Source organism: Sorex araneus, chromosome 2, assembly GCF_027595985.1.
Source record: "Sorex araneus isolate mSorAra2 chromosome 2, mSorAra2.pri, whole genome shotgun sequence".
NCBI classification, from domain to species: Eukaryota; Metazoa; Chordata; class Mammalia; order Eulipotyphla; family Soricidae; genus Sorex; species Sorex araneus.
The window spans coordinates 243,117,089-243,129,320 of record NC_073303.1 but is presented as its reverse complement, the minus strand read 5'-3'; the positions used below and the strand labels follow the sequence as shown (position 1 = coordinate 243,129,320).

Below are 12,232 nucleotides of genomic sequence, written 5' to 3'. Positions count from 1 at the left end.
TGGCCCCCCTCATTCACCAAGCCCTGAGCGCCTTTGCTCTGGGGGCCACGCTCCCCTCCAAACTAGCTGTGTGCACCTCTCCATAGGGTCCCACCTAGGGGGAGGGTGTCCTCAGGAGGTCACCTGACCCATGGCTTGGGAACAGGAGGAGGCACTGTTTTTTACCCCCCTGGAGACCACTGTCCAGCTGGTCCTCATGAAATAAATGTCTGTGCCATGAATGAGCAGTGCTGTCCAGACACTGGGGCTTCTGGGTCCTTATTTCTAGTAGGAAACCCCGTCGCCGGGAGGTGTATGTATTTTTCCTTCCCGCCCCCGCCATGTTACTGCCCCCCAGAGCCAGGGAGGTGGTTCAAAGGACAGGAATACATGTTTTGCAAACTGCTGGGGTGTCCACTCGCCATCGTATGGCCCCCTGAGCACTGTCTCTCCTCTCAAAAAAAAAAAAAGGCAAAAAAAGCGAGGGGGGACGGGGTGGGGGCAAAAAGTAGAAACACGTCCCGTTCCTTAATCTTGAGAGCTGCCCACCACACCCACCAAAGTATAATATGTGCGTGTGGGTGCGTTGGATAAGGGCGGAGGGACGTAAATCCATGAAGCCCCCTTCCCCTTTGATCCTGCCCCTCTTCCGGGCACCTCCGGCCCGGCGCGGACGCGAAGGCGGCCCTATTAGGAGAAATACGGCGCGGGGCTGGGCCGCTTCCCGCAGTCCAGGAGCCCGGCTGCGCTGTGGCAGCTGCGACCGCGTCCCCGCGCCCAGACCCCGCGTGTCCGCATCCGTGTCTGCGTCCGTGTCCGCGTCCGTGTCCGTGGGGCCGCCTAGTCTCGGGCCAACACCACCCCCTTCGGGCAGGTGAGTTCAGGGACCCCCTCCCAGTCTCCAGTTTCGCGGGGGCGGCTGGGACCCCACCCCCACCCCCGTTGCGATGTGGGGGGGTACGAAAGGGGGAGGGGTCAGGTGGCCGCGCTGTCCACCCCCAGACCCCTCGCCCCTGCGCCCCCTACCCCCTGCTGGACCCTTGGCCCTAGGGAAGCCACAGGTGGGAAGGAGAAGGAACTCATTTGTTTTTTGGGTTTTTTTGGGGGGTGTCCGTCTGTCTCGCTGTACCCTTTCTAGAAAACGCTTTGAGATTTTCAAAGTGGGGCTGGGGAGGGGGCGGGAGCGGCGCCCCGCAATCCCCTGGTAGGGACCCCCCCCAGGGGGAGCGCCCCACCTCCTTGGGCTTCGGTGCTGGGAAGTTAAGGGGATCGCTCCAGATATGGGGGGAGGGCGGGGGATCGATCCTGCGACACCCCTTTTCCCACCTCACGCCCTGGGGTGGGGAGATGGTCAAGACCCCCGTCTCCCCAGCCCCCTGCAGCGGGGGTGCTGGGAAGTTAAGGGGATCTCTCCAGAAATGGGGGGGGGCGGGGAATCGATCCTGTGACACCCCTTTTCCCATCTCTCGTCCTGTTGGCCCCCTGCTGGCCTGGGCTTTTAGAGTCAGGGGGTGGGATTGGGGGTTGGGTCTGGACCCCCGTCCCCGATCCCCTGCAGCGCTTCATCCCCCGCTTTCCTTCCCTCTGCCCAGACGCCGCCGAGCCCCGCCCGCCGCCCCCATGAAGAAAACCAACATGTGGTTCTTGGAGCGGCTGCGGGTGTCGGGGGAGAACGGGGCCGCGGGGGGCGATGACAAGTCCAAAGGACCCCTGTACAGCAACGTGCTCACCCCGGACAAGATCCCCGACTTCTTCATCCCCCCGAAGCTGCCCGTGGCGCCGCCCGAGAGCGAAGCTCCGGCCGCTGCGGAGCTGGGCCCGTCGGAGCAGCCCCCCGCGGCCGCGCCCGCCTCGCCCCGCCGGGCCCCGCGCAGCCCGCGGCTGCCCGCCAAGCTGGCGGCCGAGAGCAAGAACCTGCTGCGGGCGGCCACGCGGCATGTGATCCAGATCGAGAGCGCCGAGGACTGGGCGGCCGACGACAGCCCTGACGCCGACGCGTCCCTGCCCCCCGTGCCCAAGGCGCAGACGTCCTACGGCTTCGCCACGCTGGCCGAGAGCCCGCACACCCGGCGCAAGGAGTCGCTGTTCCACAGCGAGCACGGGGCGCTGGCCCAGGTGGGCTCCCCGGGCGCCGCGCGCCGCCGCGGGGCCGCCAGACCCGACGGCGGGGACGCGTCCCCCCGGGAGAGCGGCGGCACCCTCATGAGCCCCGGCCGCTACTTCAGCGGCGGCGAGAGCGACACGGGCTCGTCGGCCGAGTCCTCCCCGTTCGGCTCCCCGCTGCTCTCGCGCTCCGTGTCCCTGCTCAAAGGTTTCGCGCAGGACAGCCAGGCCAAGGTGCACCAGCTGAAGCAGTCGGTGGGCCGCCACGGCTCGCTCTCGGCCGACGACAGCACGCCGGACACCAGCCCCGGCACGCGCCGCCGCCGCCGCCTGGCCCGCCGGCCCAGCCCCGAGTCCGGCCCTGAGCAGGGCCCCGCGCCCCGGGCCGAGCACGCCGTGCGCCTGGGCCAGCGCGGTAGCGTGCGGCTGCTGGCCGAGTACGAAGCGGCCCAGGCCCGCCTGCGCGTGCGGCTGCTGGCTGCCGAGGGCTTGTACGACCGGCTGTGCGACGCCCGCACCATCAACTGCTGCGTGGGGCTGTGCCTGGTGCCCGGCAAGCTGCAGAAGCAGCGCAGCACCATCATCAAGAACAGCCGCCACCCCCGTTTTCAACGAGGATTTCTTCTTCGACGGCTTGGGGCCGGCCTGCGTGCGCAAGCTGGCGCTGCGCATCAAGGTGGTGAACAAGGGCAGCAGCCTCAAGCGGGACACGCTGCTGGGGGAGAAGGAGCTGCCCCTCACCTCCCTGCTCCCCTTCTTGTAGAACGTCCCCCTACCCCCACCACCTGCCTCCCATCCCCGCCCGCCACGGTGCAGATTCCTGGGGCCTAGAAACAGGAAGTAGAGGCCTGGAGGCGGGGGTAGAGGCGTGGCCCGGTGTTCTGGGCGTGGCCTGGAGGTCTGGAGGTGGGGCATGGGGGCGGGTCTGGTGGTATATGGGTGGGGCCCAGGGGCATGAGGTGAAGGCCTATTGGCTTAGTGGTGGGGGTGAAGACTGGCGCCAGGAGGCGGAGCCTAGAGTCTCAGAGGCGGGGCCTATAGAAACAGGCGGAGTCTAGCGAAACAGGCGGAGCCTAGTGAAACAGAGGCGGGGCCTAGAGCCGCGGAGTCTGCAAAAACCCAGGCTGGCTTAGCCTGAGCCAGCTTCCCTGATTGGCTGCTGACCGCCTCTCTTGTTCCCAGATGAATCTTTTGACAGGCGGAAGAGAGGGGCTGGTGCATTCACGTGGATAAGAGTCTGTGTTCCACCTTTGTTCCCAGAAAGTTCCATGCCCCTCATCCCTTCCACCTAGAGCTGGCTGGGTACCCCAATTTAGGAAACAAGTCAGAGGTATACAGACCAAGGGTCCCAGGCCCCTCGGAATCTCTCCTGCTTCAGAAACGTTCCCCAGCAGACCCCGCTGGAAGCCCCTCTCTCTGCACCCCGGGTACGCCCCACCCAACCACCAGGGGTAGGACAGAGCACTCACGTCTGAGAATCACCGATCTCCCACGGTGCCCTGTTAGGCTGGAAGCAAGTCAGGGCCAGAAGAAGCACTCCAAGGGTGGGAGCTTTGCTTGCAGGAGCCCAGGATCCTCCCCACAGGGTCCCCTGAGCTCCGGAAGCTGGGCATAGCCCCCAAACCCCACCATGATCTCTCTCCAGGCCTCTTCCTCAGGGCCTTCTCTGCCTGCTTTTTTTTTTTTTTTGGGGGGGAGCTTCCTGCAACCTCCATGGTGGCCCCGGAGCCTGGAGCCATCAGTTCCTGTTTCTTTCCCAGGGCTGCAGAGGGACCCCCAGGGCCTGTATGTAGACTTGCCGTGAGCATGGAGGGGGTCCCAATGGCGTCGGGTCCTTGGATTGGTCTCTGGTGGTTTTTCCGATGAAATGTCTGGACCAGGGGCCCAGCCGCCGCCAGCCAGGCTTGGCCTGTCTCTTCTGCAGCTGCCTGCTGGGTTCTGGGGACCCGGGGACCCTGCGGGCTGTTCCCTCCCCAGACTCTGTCCCTCCCAACCTGAACTCACAGCCCCACGGTGGTGGTGGTGGGTGACGGAGATTCCCCCCAAGACTCGGGGAAAGTATGAGTCCCCCCAGGCGTGTGAGGTAACCAGTGTTCCCTTGACACACGTGTACACACGGAGATGCCGGGAACCCACCCCCTCCTGCCTCCATCCTGGACCTGTCCCTTGTGCTCCTCTCCTCTGGGGATCATTGTTCCTCTTCGCGCTACATCCTGGGAATCCCCCTCTCCCCGGACCTGGGGGGGTGGGGAAAGGGGGAGGCTTGGAGGTGAATGTTTAGGGGGCTTTGCCAGTCCCTCCTCTTGTCTGCCACCCCAGCTTCCCCCCCAACCCTGGCCAGAGGTCCCCCACACTTTAGAACCCTGCTCTGTTTGGTATCTGTGTTTGGAGTTGACTGTGGGTAAACCTTTATGACACCCTTCCCTGCTCCTTACCCCAACTGTATTTGTTTATAACCGCTGTTTTTAGTGCAATAAAGGTGCTTCCACAGACGGGGGCGGTTCGCCTGCTCTGTTGTTTCATAACAAGAGAGGAATCTCGCCTGGAATTCCAGGGAGGAAGGTGGGAACCCCCCCCCAGACTCTCTCTCTCCCTCTCCCTCTGCCTCTCCCTCTCCCTCTCCCTCTCCCTCTCCTTCTCCCTCTCCCTCTCCCTCTCCCTCTCCCTCTCCCTCTGCCTCTCCCTCTCCTTCTCCCTCTCCCTCTCCCTCTCCTTCTCCCTCTCCCTCTCCCTCTCCATCCTCTCTCTCTCTCTCTCTCTCTCTCTCTCTCTCTCTCTCTCTCTCTCTTCTCTCTCTCTCTCTCTTTCCTCCTCCCCTCGCCTGTTGGGGGGGTGGAGAGGCAGGAAGGGATCCCGCAGGTGGGTGCAGTGAGCACCCCATGAGGGGCTCAGTAATATGCCTAAGGGCTGCTATGAGGCTCGGAGGATCACAGCAGAGCATCTTAGCACACGGGAGCCCTGGGCTGCTCACCCCCTTCCTTCCTTTCCAGCCCCCCTGGGTGTGACCCCTGAGCACCACTAAACATGGACCCAAACGAAAGAGAAAAACCCCTGTTTTTAGAGCAGTCAAGGCAAGCAGGGCTCTGACAGGGATAGAGAACAACTTCTGGACTCGATCACCTTGCGGGAAAAAAAGACCAAACCCCTTGGTCACCCATAGGACCTCTCTCTAACACTGAGATTCCCACCCTACCCCCCCAACCCCAACCCAAACACTCACACAGGACCTAGTTCTCTATCTTATCTGCCCCAGCATTAAGATCCCACAGGAACCAGCCAGAACTCTGAGCCCTTGTCACAAAAGGGGGCCACGGAGACAGTACCGCCTCCAGGAAGCCCTTCTGGCTTTCTCTGATGGGGAAGGTGCCTTATGTCTGTGTGTTCCCACTTCTCTGGGTCTATTTCTCCCTCACACTTGTGCCTTAGAAAGCTCTCTGGCTACCATTCTCCCATGTGTGGGCACGGCACAGTGGGGAGTCGGAGACCCCCCTTACCTGCATGGAGGCAGGAGGAGGCAGAGTCTAGGTGGGGGTTGGGTGAGGACTGGAGTGGAACACGGAGGAATCCTCTAGCCTCTGGGAGTGTGGGAATTTGTGTGGCGTATGGGGAAACAGGCTTGGGGAGAGTGTCAGAGGCCAAGACGGGAGTCTGAGCACAGCCCTCCCAGCACCCTGCTGGCTGCACCCCACACACCCCTACACTTGGGGACCCCTTTCCGGCCACAAACAGGCACTGTGGTGGCAGCAGGAGGCAGGAACTGCGCGTGCCCCCAAAGTCCCATTTCCGATGCCAGAGATTCAGGGGACACCGCGGTGTCCCACGCCCAGCCTGGGGGAGCATCAGGAGCCAGGCAGAAGGGCTGTACCCTGACCCTGCTGTGAGCAGCTGCTACACCTCAGGGATCCACCTGTTGACTGTTCCCTTCCCCTCCCCCTCCCCCCCCTCATGATGTGCCCTGCCCACTTCCAGGCCTGGGTGCCCCGGGCAGAGACCTTAGGGCGGGAGCTGGCCTTGAAACATGCCCAGGACAACAGCTGCAGCAGCTGGCCAAGACTGGGGCTCCCCTCACCCACACATACAAGCGAGTGCACTCACAAATACACACACACACACACACACACACACACACACACATAGATATTATTGCCTCAGAGCCAGGAGTCGGGGAGCCCACACCAGATCAGGATTTCTGTTTCTTCTTTTTGTTTTGTTTTGAGCCCACGCTCGGCAGTGCTCAGGACTGGCTCTGTGCTCAGGGATTACTCCTGGCAGTGCTCGGGGGGCCCGCGGGGAGGGAGGATAGAACCCAGGCCGGCCGTGTGCAAGGCAGCGCCCTCCAATCTGCTGTGCTCTCTCTGGTCCGGGGCGGGGTGTCTCTGGGGCTCTCAAGGCAGGTTGTGAGAATCATTTTCCAGGGCAGGGGTGTCTCTCCCCTGGCCCCCAAGTCCAGAGCCCAGCTTTCCTCCCAGGCTCCAGACCTGGCTCCTTCTTATCCTCTCGGCCCAGGCCCAGCTGCTGGACCGGACAGTCTCTGGAGTCTTGCGAGCTGGAGGCCCTGAGCAACCCTGCGCCCATCCGCCCGCTCGCCTGCATCCAGATGAGCTGCCGGCAATGGTCGGTCCCTGGGTATGTTGCCAGGGCAACTGGCGCCTTCTTGCCGCTTCCCCATCAGCCGTTCCTCTCTGGGCGCCTGAGTGTATTTGCGTTTGTGTTTGCAGACCTTCATGTGCCAGGTGTACCTGTGTGCATGTGTGAGCATGTAAGCCTGACCACACACTTGAGAGTAACATGTATGTGAGCCATGCAGTCCTGTGCATGTACATTGGTACCTCAGTAGGACTTGGTGTGTGTGAACAGGGCTCTACATATCAGCACAGTAACACATGGGATGAGTGTAGCCACATGCATATGTTAGCATGCTAGCCATATCTAGCCAAATGCTAGATGAGCACAGAGCGTCAGCCATGTGTACACAAGTGTGCATGCCTGCAAGCAAGTTATATGTGTGTGCACACAGCTGCATGCATGGCTACATGTGTGTGAGCACAGGTGTCTGTGGACTTGTGTGTGTTAGCATGGAACACACGAGTGCAACCATTTCTGGACATGGGTGATGCCTGATGGTCATATGCATGGGACCAACGGCTCATGATGCCGGTCACATGTATGAACAGCTTTGTATGGACAGATGCGGGGGCCGTGTGGCCATGAGTGTGAGTGTAGCCAGGGCAGTGTGTGTCTCTGTGCGCATGTATGGAAGTGTAGGTGTGTGGCCCCACGTCTGTGGGTAGGACCTTGTGGGGTGTGTAGTGGCACCGTATGGGCACATGCCCATGTAGCCACATCCATACGTGCCAGCACTTCAGGTGGTAGCAGTCTCCATGTGCTTGTGAGTCCCTGTATGGACCAGGCCTGGTCACCAGTTTGCATGTATATGTCTGCATGCATGTGTGTTCCTACGTGCACATGTGTGTCTGTGTGCACATGTGTTCCTTCGTGCATGTGTGTGCCTCTTTGTGCCACTGCATCAAATGCCTATAAGGACATCACAGCAGCTGAACCTCTTGGAGAACCCCGACTCTTTCATGCTCCCAGCACCCCGTCTTTCTGGGGCAGCCCCCACTCACAGGAGCTCAATCTCCTTTTTAGTTTCTTGCTATGTCCTGTTGACCCACCACTGACATCTGGGGCATCCCAGGGTCTCGGGTCAGTGAAGAAGCGTGTGCACAATCTCCTTCCGGCCCTACACTCACCTGACTTCTTCCTGTGCTAGAAGGGCTGAGGGGGGGAGCAAGCACTTGACTCGGTGCACATCACGAAGATGAGCCCCTTCCTCTTGGTGCAGCCAGTCCGGGGGACAGGGAGGGAGCCAGGAAGATGAGAGGCGGATGGGTGATGCCGGGTGACCTGTGGACTCTTAGGTCCAGCTAAGCCTGAAATCCACCTACACAAGCCAGTGCACTGGGACAATCTAATCTCTTCTTGCTTGCTTTGCCACGTTGACTTTCTGTTTCTATTTACAGCTAAAGGACACGAACGCAGTCTGTCTTCAGGCTGAAGGAGGGCATGTGCTTCCCTAGGGCACCCCTCATCTGGCATGGGAAAAGGAACGGTGGGCAGGAGGAACGTCAAAAGCCAGGTTGGAGTTCAGAGGGCCTGGAAAAGGCCAGGGCATGAGATTTGCAGGGCATGAACCAAAGAGGGCTGAGTAGAATATGTAAGCAGGGGTGGGGTGGGGGGGCCGTGGAGAAGCATTTGTGACAGTGCGGAGCTAGGACCACATCCTACCCTGACAGCCTCCACGGCACTGCCACAAACCCCATCTCCCCTTTCGCTCGTGCCATGGCTTCCTTTGCCACCCTTGCTATGAACCTCCCTGGCGTCTGTCGCCCCGTGCCCGCCTGCGGGCAACCCATCTACCCTGCGTCTCCCCTTCTGCGGGAGGTCCTGTCCTGACCCGCGGCAGGGAGGGCATTAAAAGATGGAACTCAGGGCCCCTGATTTCCCTGGCGGCACGCTGTCTGGATCTGGCCTCCCCCCTCCCCGCACCCTCCCCCCTGCAACCCCGCGGGAGAGCTGGGAGCCAGAGGAAGGGAGGACAGAGAGGGGGGGAAGCAGGTAATTACATCAGTGCAACAATTACAGGCGGTTCAGGCAGCAGAGGCGGCTCCCTCGGACTCTCCCTTCCAGGAGTGGGGTTCGATTAAGCCTTTGTTTTCCTCTTGGCTGCTCTGCAGCGGGAGGACTAGGAGAAAAATGATTTCAATAAGAAGGAAGCTGTGCGGGGAGCCTGGTGCGCCCCCCCTGGTCCCTCCTCACGCCCAATGGGGGTTGGGATGCCTGTGGGAGTCAGTGTTCTTGGGGGGGTCGGGTCAGGAGCCTGGGATCCTATCCAATTGCTCTTGAATCCTGACTTCTCTAGCCTCAGTTTACCCCTCCCTGTGTGGGGGGGGGGTGGGGTGGGTGGGGGGCGGTGTTCTGAGCATTTCCCTTCCTAAAATTCACACACATAGAGCCGGAGAGATAGTTCAGGGGTCAAGGCGCTGCCCTGGCACGTGGCTGACCTGGAGTTGATCCCCAGGACCACAGTGGGTCCCTTCATCCCCGCCAGCACTAAGCGCAGAACCAGGAGTAAACCCCAAGCGTCACCTGGTGTACCCATCCCCCCGCAAAAAAAGAAAAAAAAGAGAAAACAAAACAAACAGACGTGTGATCACCCATCTGTCACGCAGATGGGGCGGAACAATCACCCACCTATCAAGGCTGTGGTGGGTAATAAGGAAGCGCGCTATTAGGTCTGGGTGGAGGCGAAGAGGGCGGGGCTTGGGGCGGGGCTGTCATCCAAGGAGTGTGTTTGTGACGAGATTGATAGGCTCATCCACCTATCAAGACTCTAATTGGTCTGGAGTGGGTGGGACTGGGGAGGCTGGGCTGGTTCCCGGACGAGGTCACTTGCTCCAGAAGCAAGCTTGGTTTAGAGTGATATAGGGCACCCTGCCCCAGCGCCAACGCGGGGTCTGGGTTGCCATGGCAACATAGCAAGCTCATCCCCCCCTCCACTTCCCAGTCCTTGAAGCCTCGCAATCTCCTCTCCAAGGCCCTGGATAAGGCCGCTGATGATTCTCGGAGCCCCCACGCCAGGCTCCCCTCGGCCCCCAACCCCCGTCCGTCATCACAGCTCTTTCCTCATTTGTCGAAATTTGGGGTTTCCGACAAACCATGAACACCCAGATCCCTGCATCCCCCTTGCCCAACCTCAGTTTTTCCAGGAATCAAGTGAGGTGTTAAGCTGGCAGGGAAAACGGAAAAATCCCATTGAAAGGCCCAGTGGCCCGTTAGATGCGGGCAGAGTTGGGGAAAACTAAGTTCCACAATTCCAAGGCCCCATAGCTGGTGGGAGAACAAACAGACGCTACCCTTGGCAGTTTGTGGGTACAGGTTGACTGCGTTCCCTCCTGGGGTGCCTGGCCAAGGTGGCCCGTCTGGCCCGGAGTTCTGAGTACCTGGGAGATTTGCCCTTGGGGGACTTGGGGGTCAAATCTAAGGACATTTATGGGGGTGTTGCTCCTTGCCTCAGGTGGGGTTCCCGGAAGTCAATCAGCTCCCCCGCTCTGCTGACAGTGCCCCCAGCTAGACCAAGGACGGAGCTAAGGTACGGTGGGGAGGGCGCTTGCTTTGTAAGGGGCTGACCTGGGTTCAATCCCCAGCATTCCATAAGGTCCCCCTGAGTCTGCCAAGAGCGGTTCCAGAGCACAGAGCCAGGAATAAGCCCTGAGCACAGCCAGGTGTGAAAAAAGAATAAACAGTGGTATTTGTGGTACTTTTTGCTTTCTCTCTCTAATTTTTTTTTTCTCTTTTGGGTCACACCCAGCGATACTCAGGGGTTACTCCTGGCTTTGCACTCAGGAATTACTCCTGGCAGTGGCGGTGCTAGGGGAACCATATGGGATGCTGGGAATCGAACCTGGGTTGGCCACGTGCAAGGCAAACGCCCTACCCGCTGTGCTATCGCTCCAGCCCCTCTAATATATTTTGGGGGGGGGGCAGGGAAGGCTATATCTGGTGGTGCTCAGCAACTATTCAGTGCTCAGATAGCACTACTGATGGTTCTCCAGGGACCACATGGTGCTGGGGATTGAACCTGGGACCCTTTCAGCTCTTGCCCTAGCCCTCCTCTCTTTAAAAAAAAAAATTGAGGGGGCTGGAGCGATGGCACAGCAGGTAAGGCATTTGCCTTGTACGAGGCTGACCTGGGTTTGATTCCCAGCATCCCATATGGTCCCCTGAGCACCACCAGGAGTAATTCCTGAGTGCAGAGACAGGAGTAACCCTGGTGCATAGCCGGGTGTGACCCAAAAAGCAAAAAAAATAAAATTGAGAGGGGGCTGGAGTGATAGTACAGTGCACTTGACCAAACCAGGTTCAATTTCCAGCATCCCAAATAGTCCCCTGAGCACCACCAGGAGTGATTCCTGAGTGCAGAGCCAGGAGTAACCCCAGAGCATCATCGGGTATGACCCAAAAAGCAAAAACAAACAAACAAACAAACACCAAACAAAAAATAATCTTAAATTTGTTTTTTTTTTTTTTTGCTTTTTGGGTCACACCCAGCGATGCTCAGGGGTTACTCCTGGCTTTGTACTCAGGAATTGCTCCTGGCAGTGCTTGGGGGACCATATGGGATGCCGGGGATCGAACCCAGGTCAGCCGCATGCAAGGCAAACGCCCTACCCGCTGTGCTATCGCTCCGGCCCCTGTTTTTTTTGTTTGGGGGTCACACCCAGCAATACACAGGGCTCACTCCTGACTCTGCACTCAGGAGTTACTCCTGATGGTGCTCAGAGGACCAGATGGGATGCTGGGGATCCAAACTGGGTTGGCCACTGGCTAGGCAGGCATCTATCCCGCTGTGACCCCCGTATTCTCTAGCATCCCTGGGCCTGAGAATTACCAATCCCTGAGCCTAAGCATGGAACATTCTCGCCCACACGGCTGAACATCACTGGGATACCCAGAACACTGATTCGGAGGTCCTTCCTGCTCCCAGTCAATAAAAAGGGGCCAGATAATACAGAGATTGGGGTGCTTGCTTTGCATGTGACTATCCTAACCTAATCGGTGGCCTCAGATGGTCCCAGATTCACAGCCTAAGTAATACTTAGCATCACTCTATCCATCAGTCTTTGCATGGAACTGCCCATACAGTTGACTAGTAATCAGTGGGGCCCCCTCTCCCCAGACTTCCCAAGCACAGCTTAGGAGACCTCCCCCCACCACCCCAATAAAATAAATCAGATTCTGGACCCGCCAAGGCAGGCAGAGTCGAATCTCTGGGGGGCCTGGATATGGTTGGTTGCCATGGCTGGTAATTCTGTTTGAATTTCAACTTAGAGAAACTTTTTAGATCCGCAGCAGGGACCCCTGAGACCAGATCCAGCCATCGGCTGCTTTTCACCATTGGCTGGGTCAGTTTCTGCAGCTTCCCACCAAGACCCGGACTGATGTCTGATTCTGTTCCCAGATAATTCAGGAGGGTGGGAGGCCACACCAGCTGTGTTCAGGGGCTACTCCAGGCTCTGTGCTCGGCCGGACTGACCCCTGGCAGTACTCAGGGGATTTAAACCCGGCCAGCGGGATGCAAACATGCACA

The 12,232-nt window shown here is 59.5% G+C and overlaps 1 protein-coding gene across 1 annotated transcript; it reads left to right on the top strand.

The window, feature by feature from the left end:
* Positions 1-577: 577 nt before the first annotated feature.
* C2CD4C (C2 calcium dependent domain containing 4C) lies at positions 578-4,579 on the top strand. The gene is given in 3 exon segments (XM_055126927.1): positions 578-853; positions 1,572-2,682; positions 2,684-4,579. Coding segments are annotated over 3 exon segments (1,533 nt in total). The 5' UTR covers positions 578-593; the 3' UTR covers positions 2,846-4,579.
* The last annotated feature ends 7,653 nt before the right edge of the window (positions 4,580-12,232 follow it).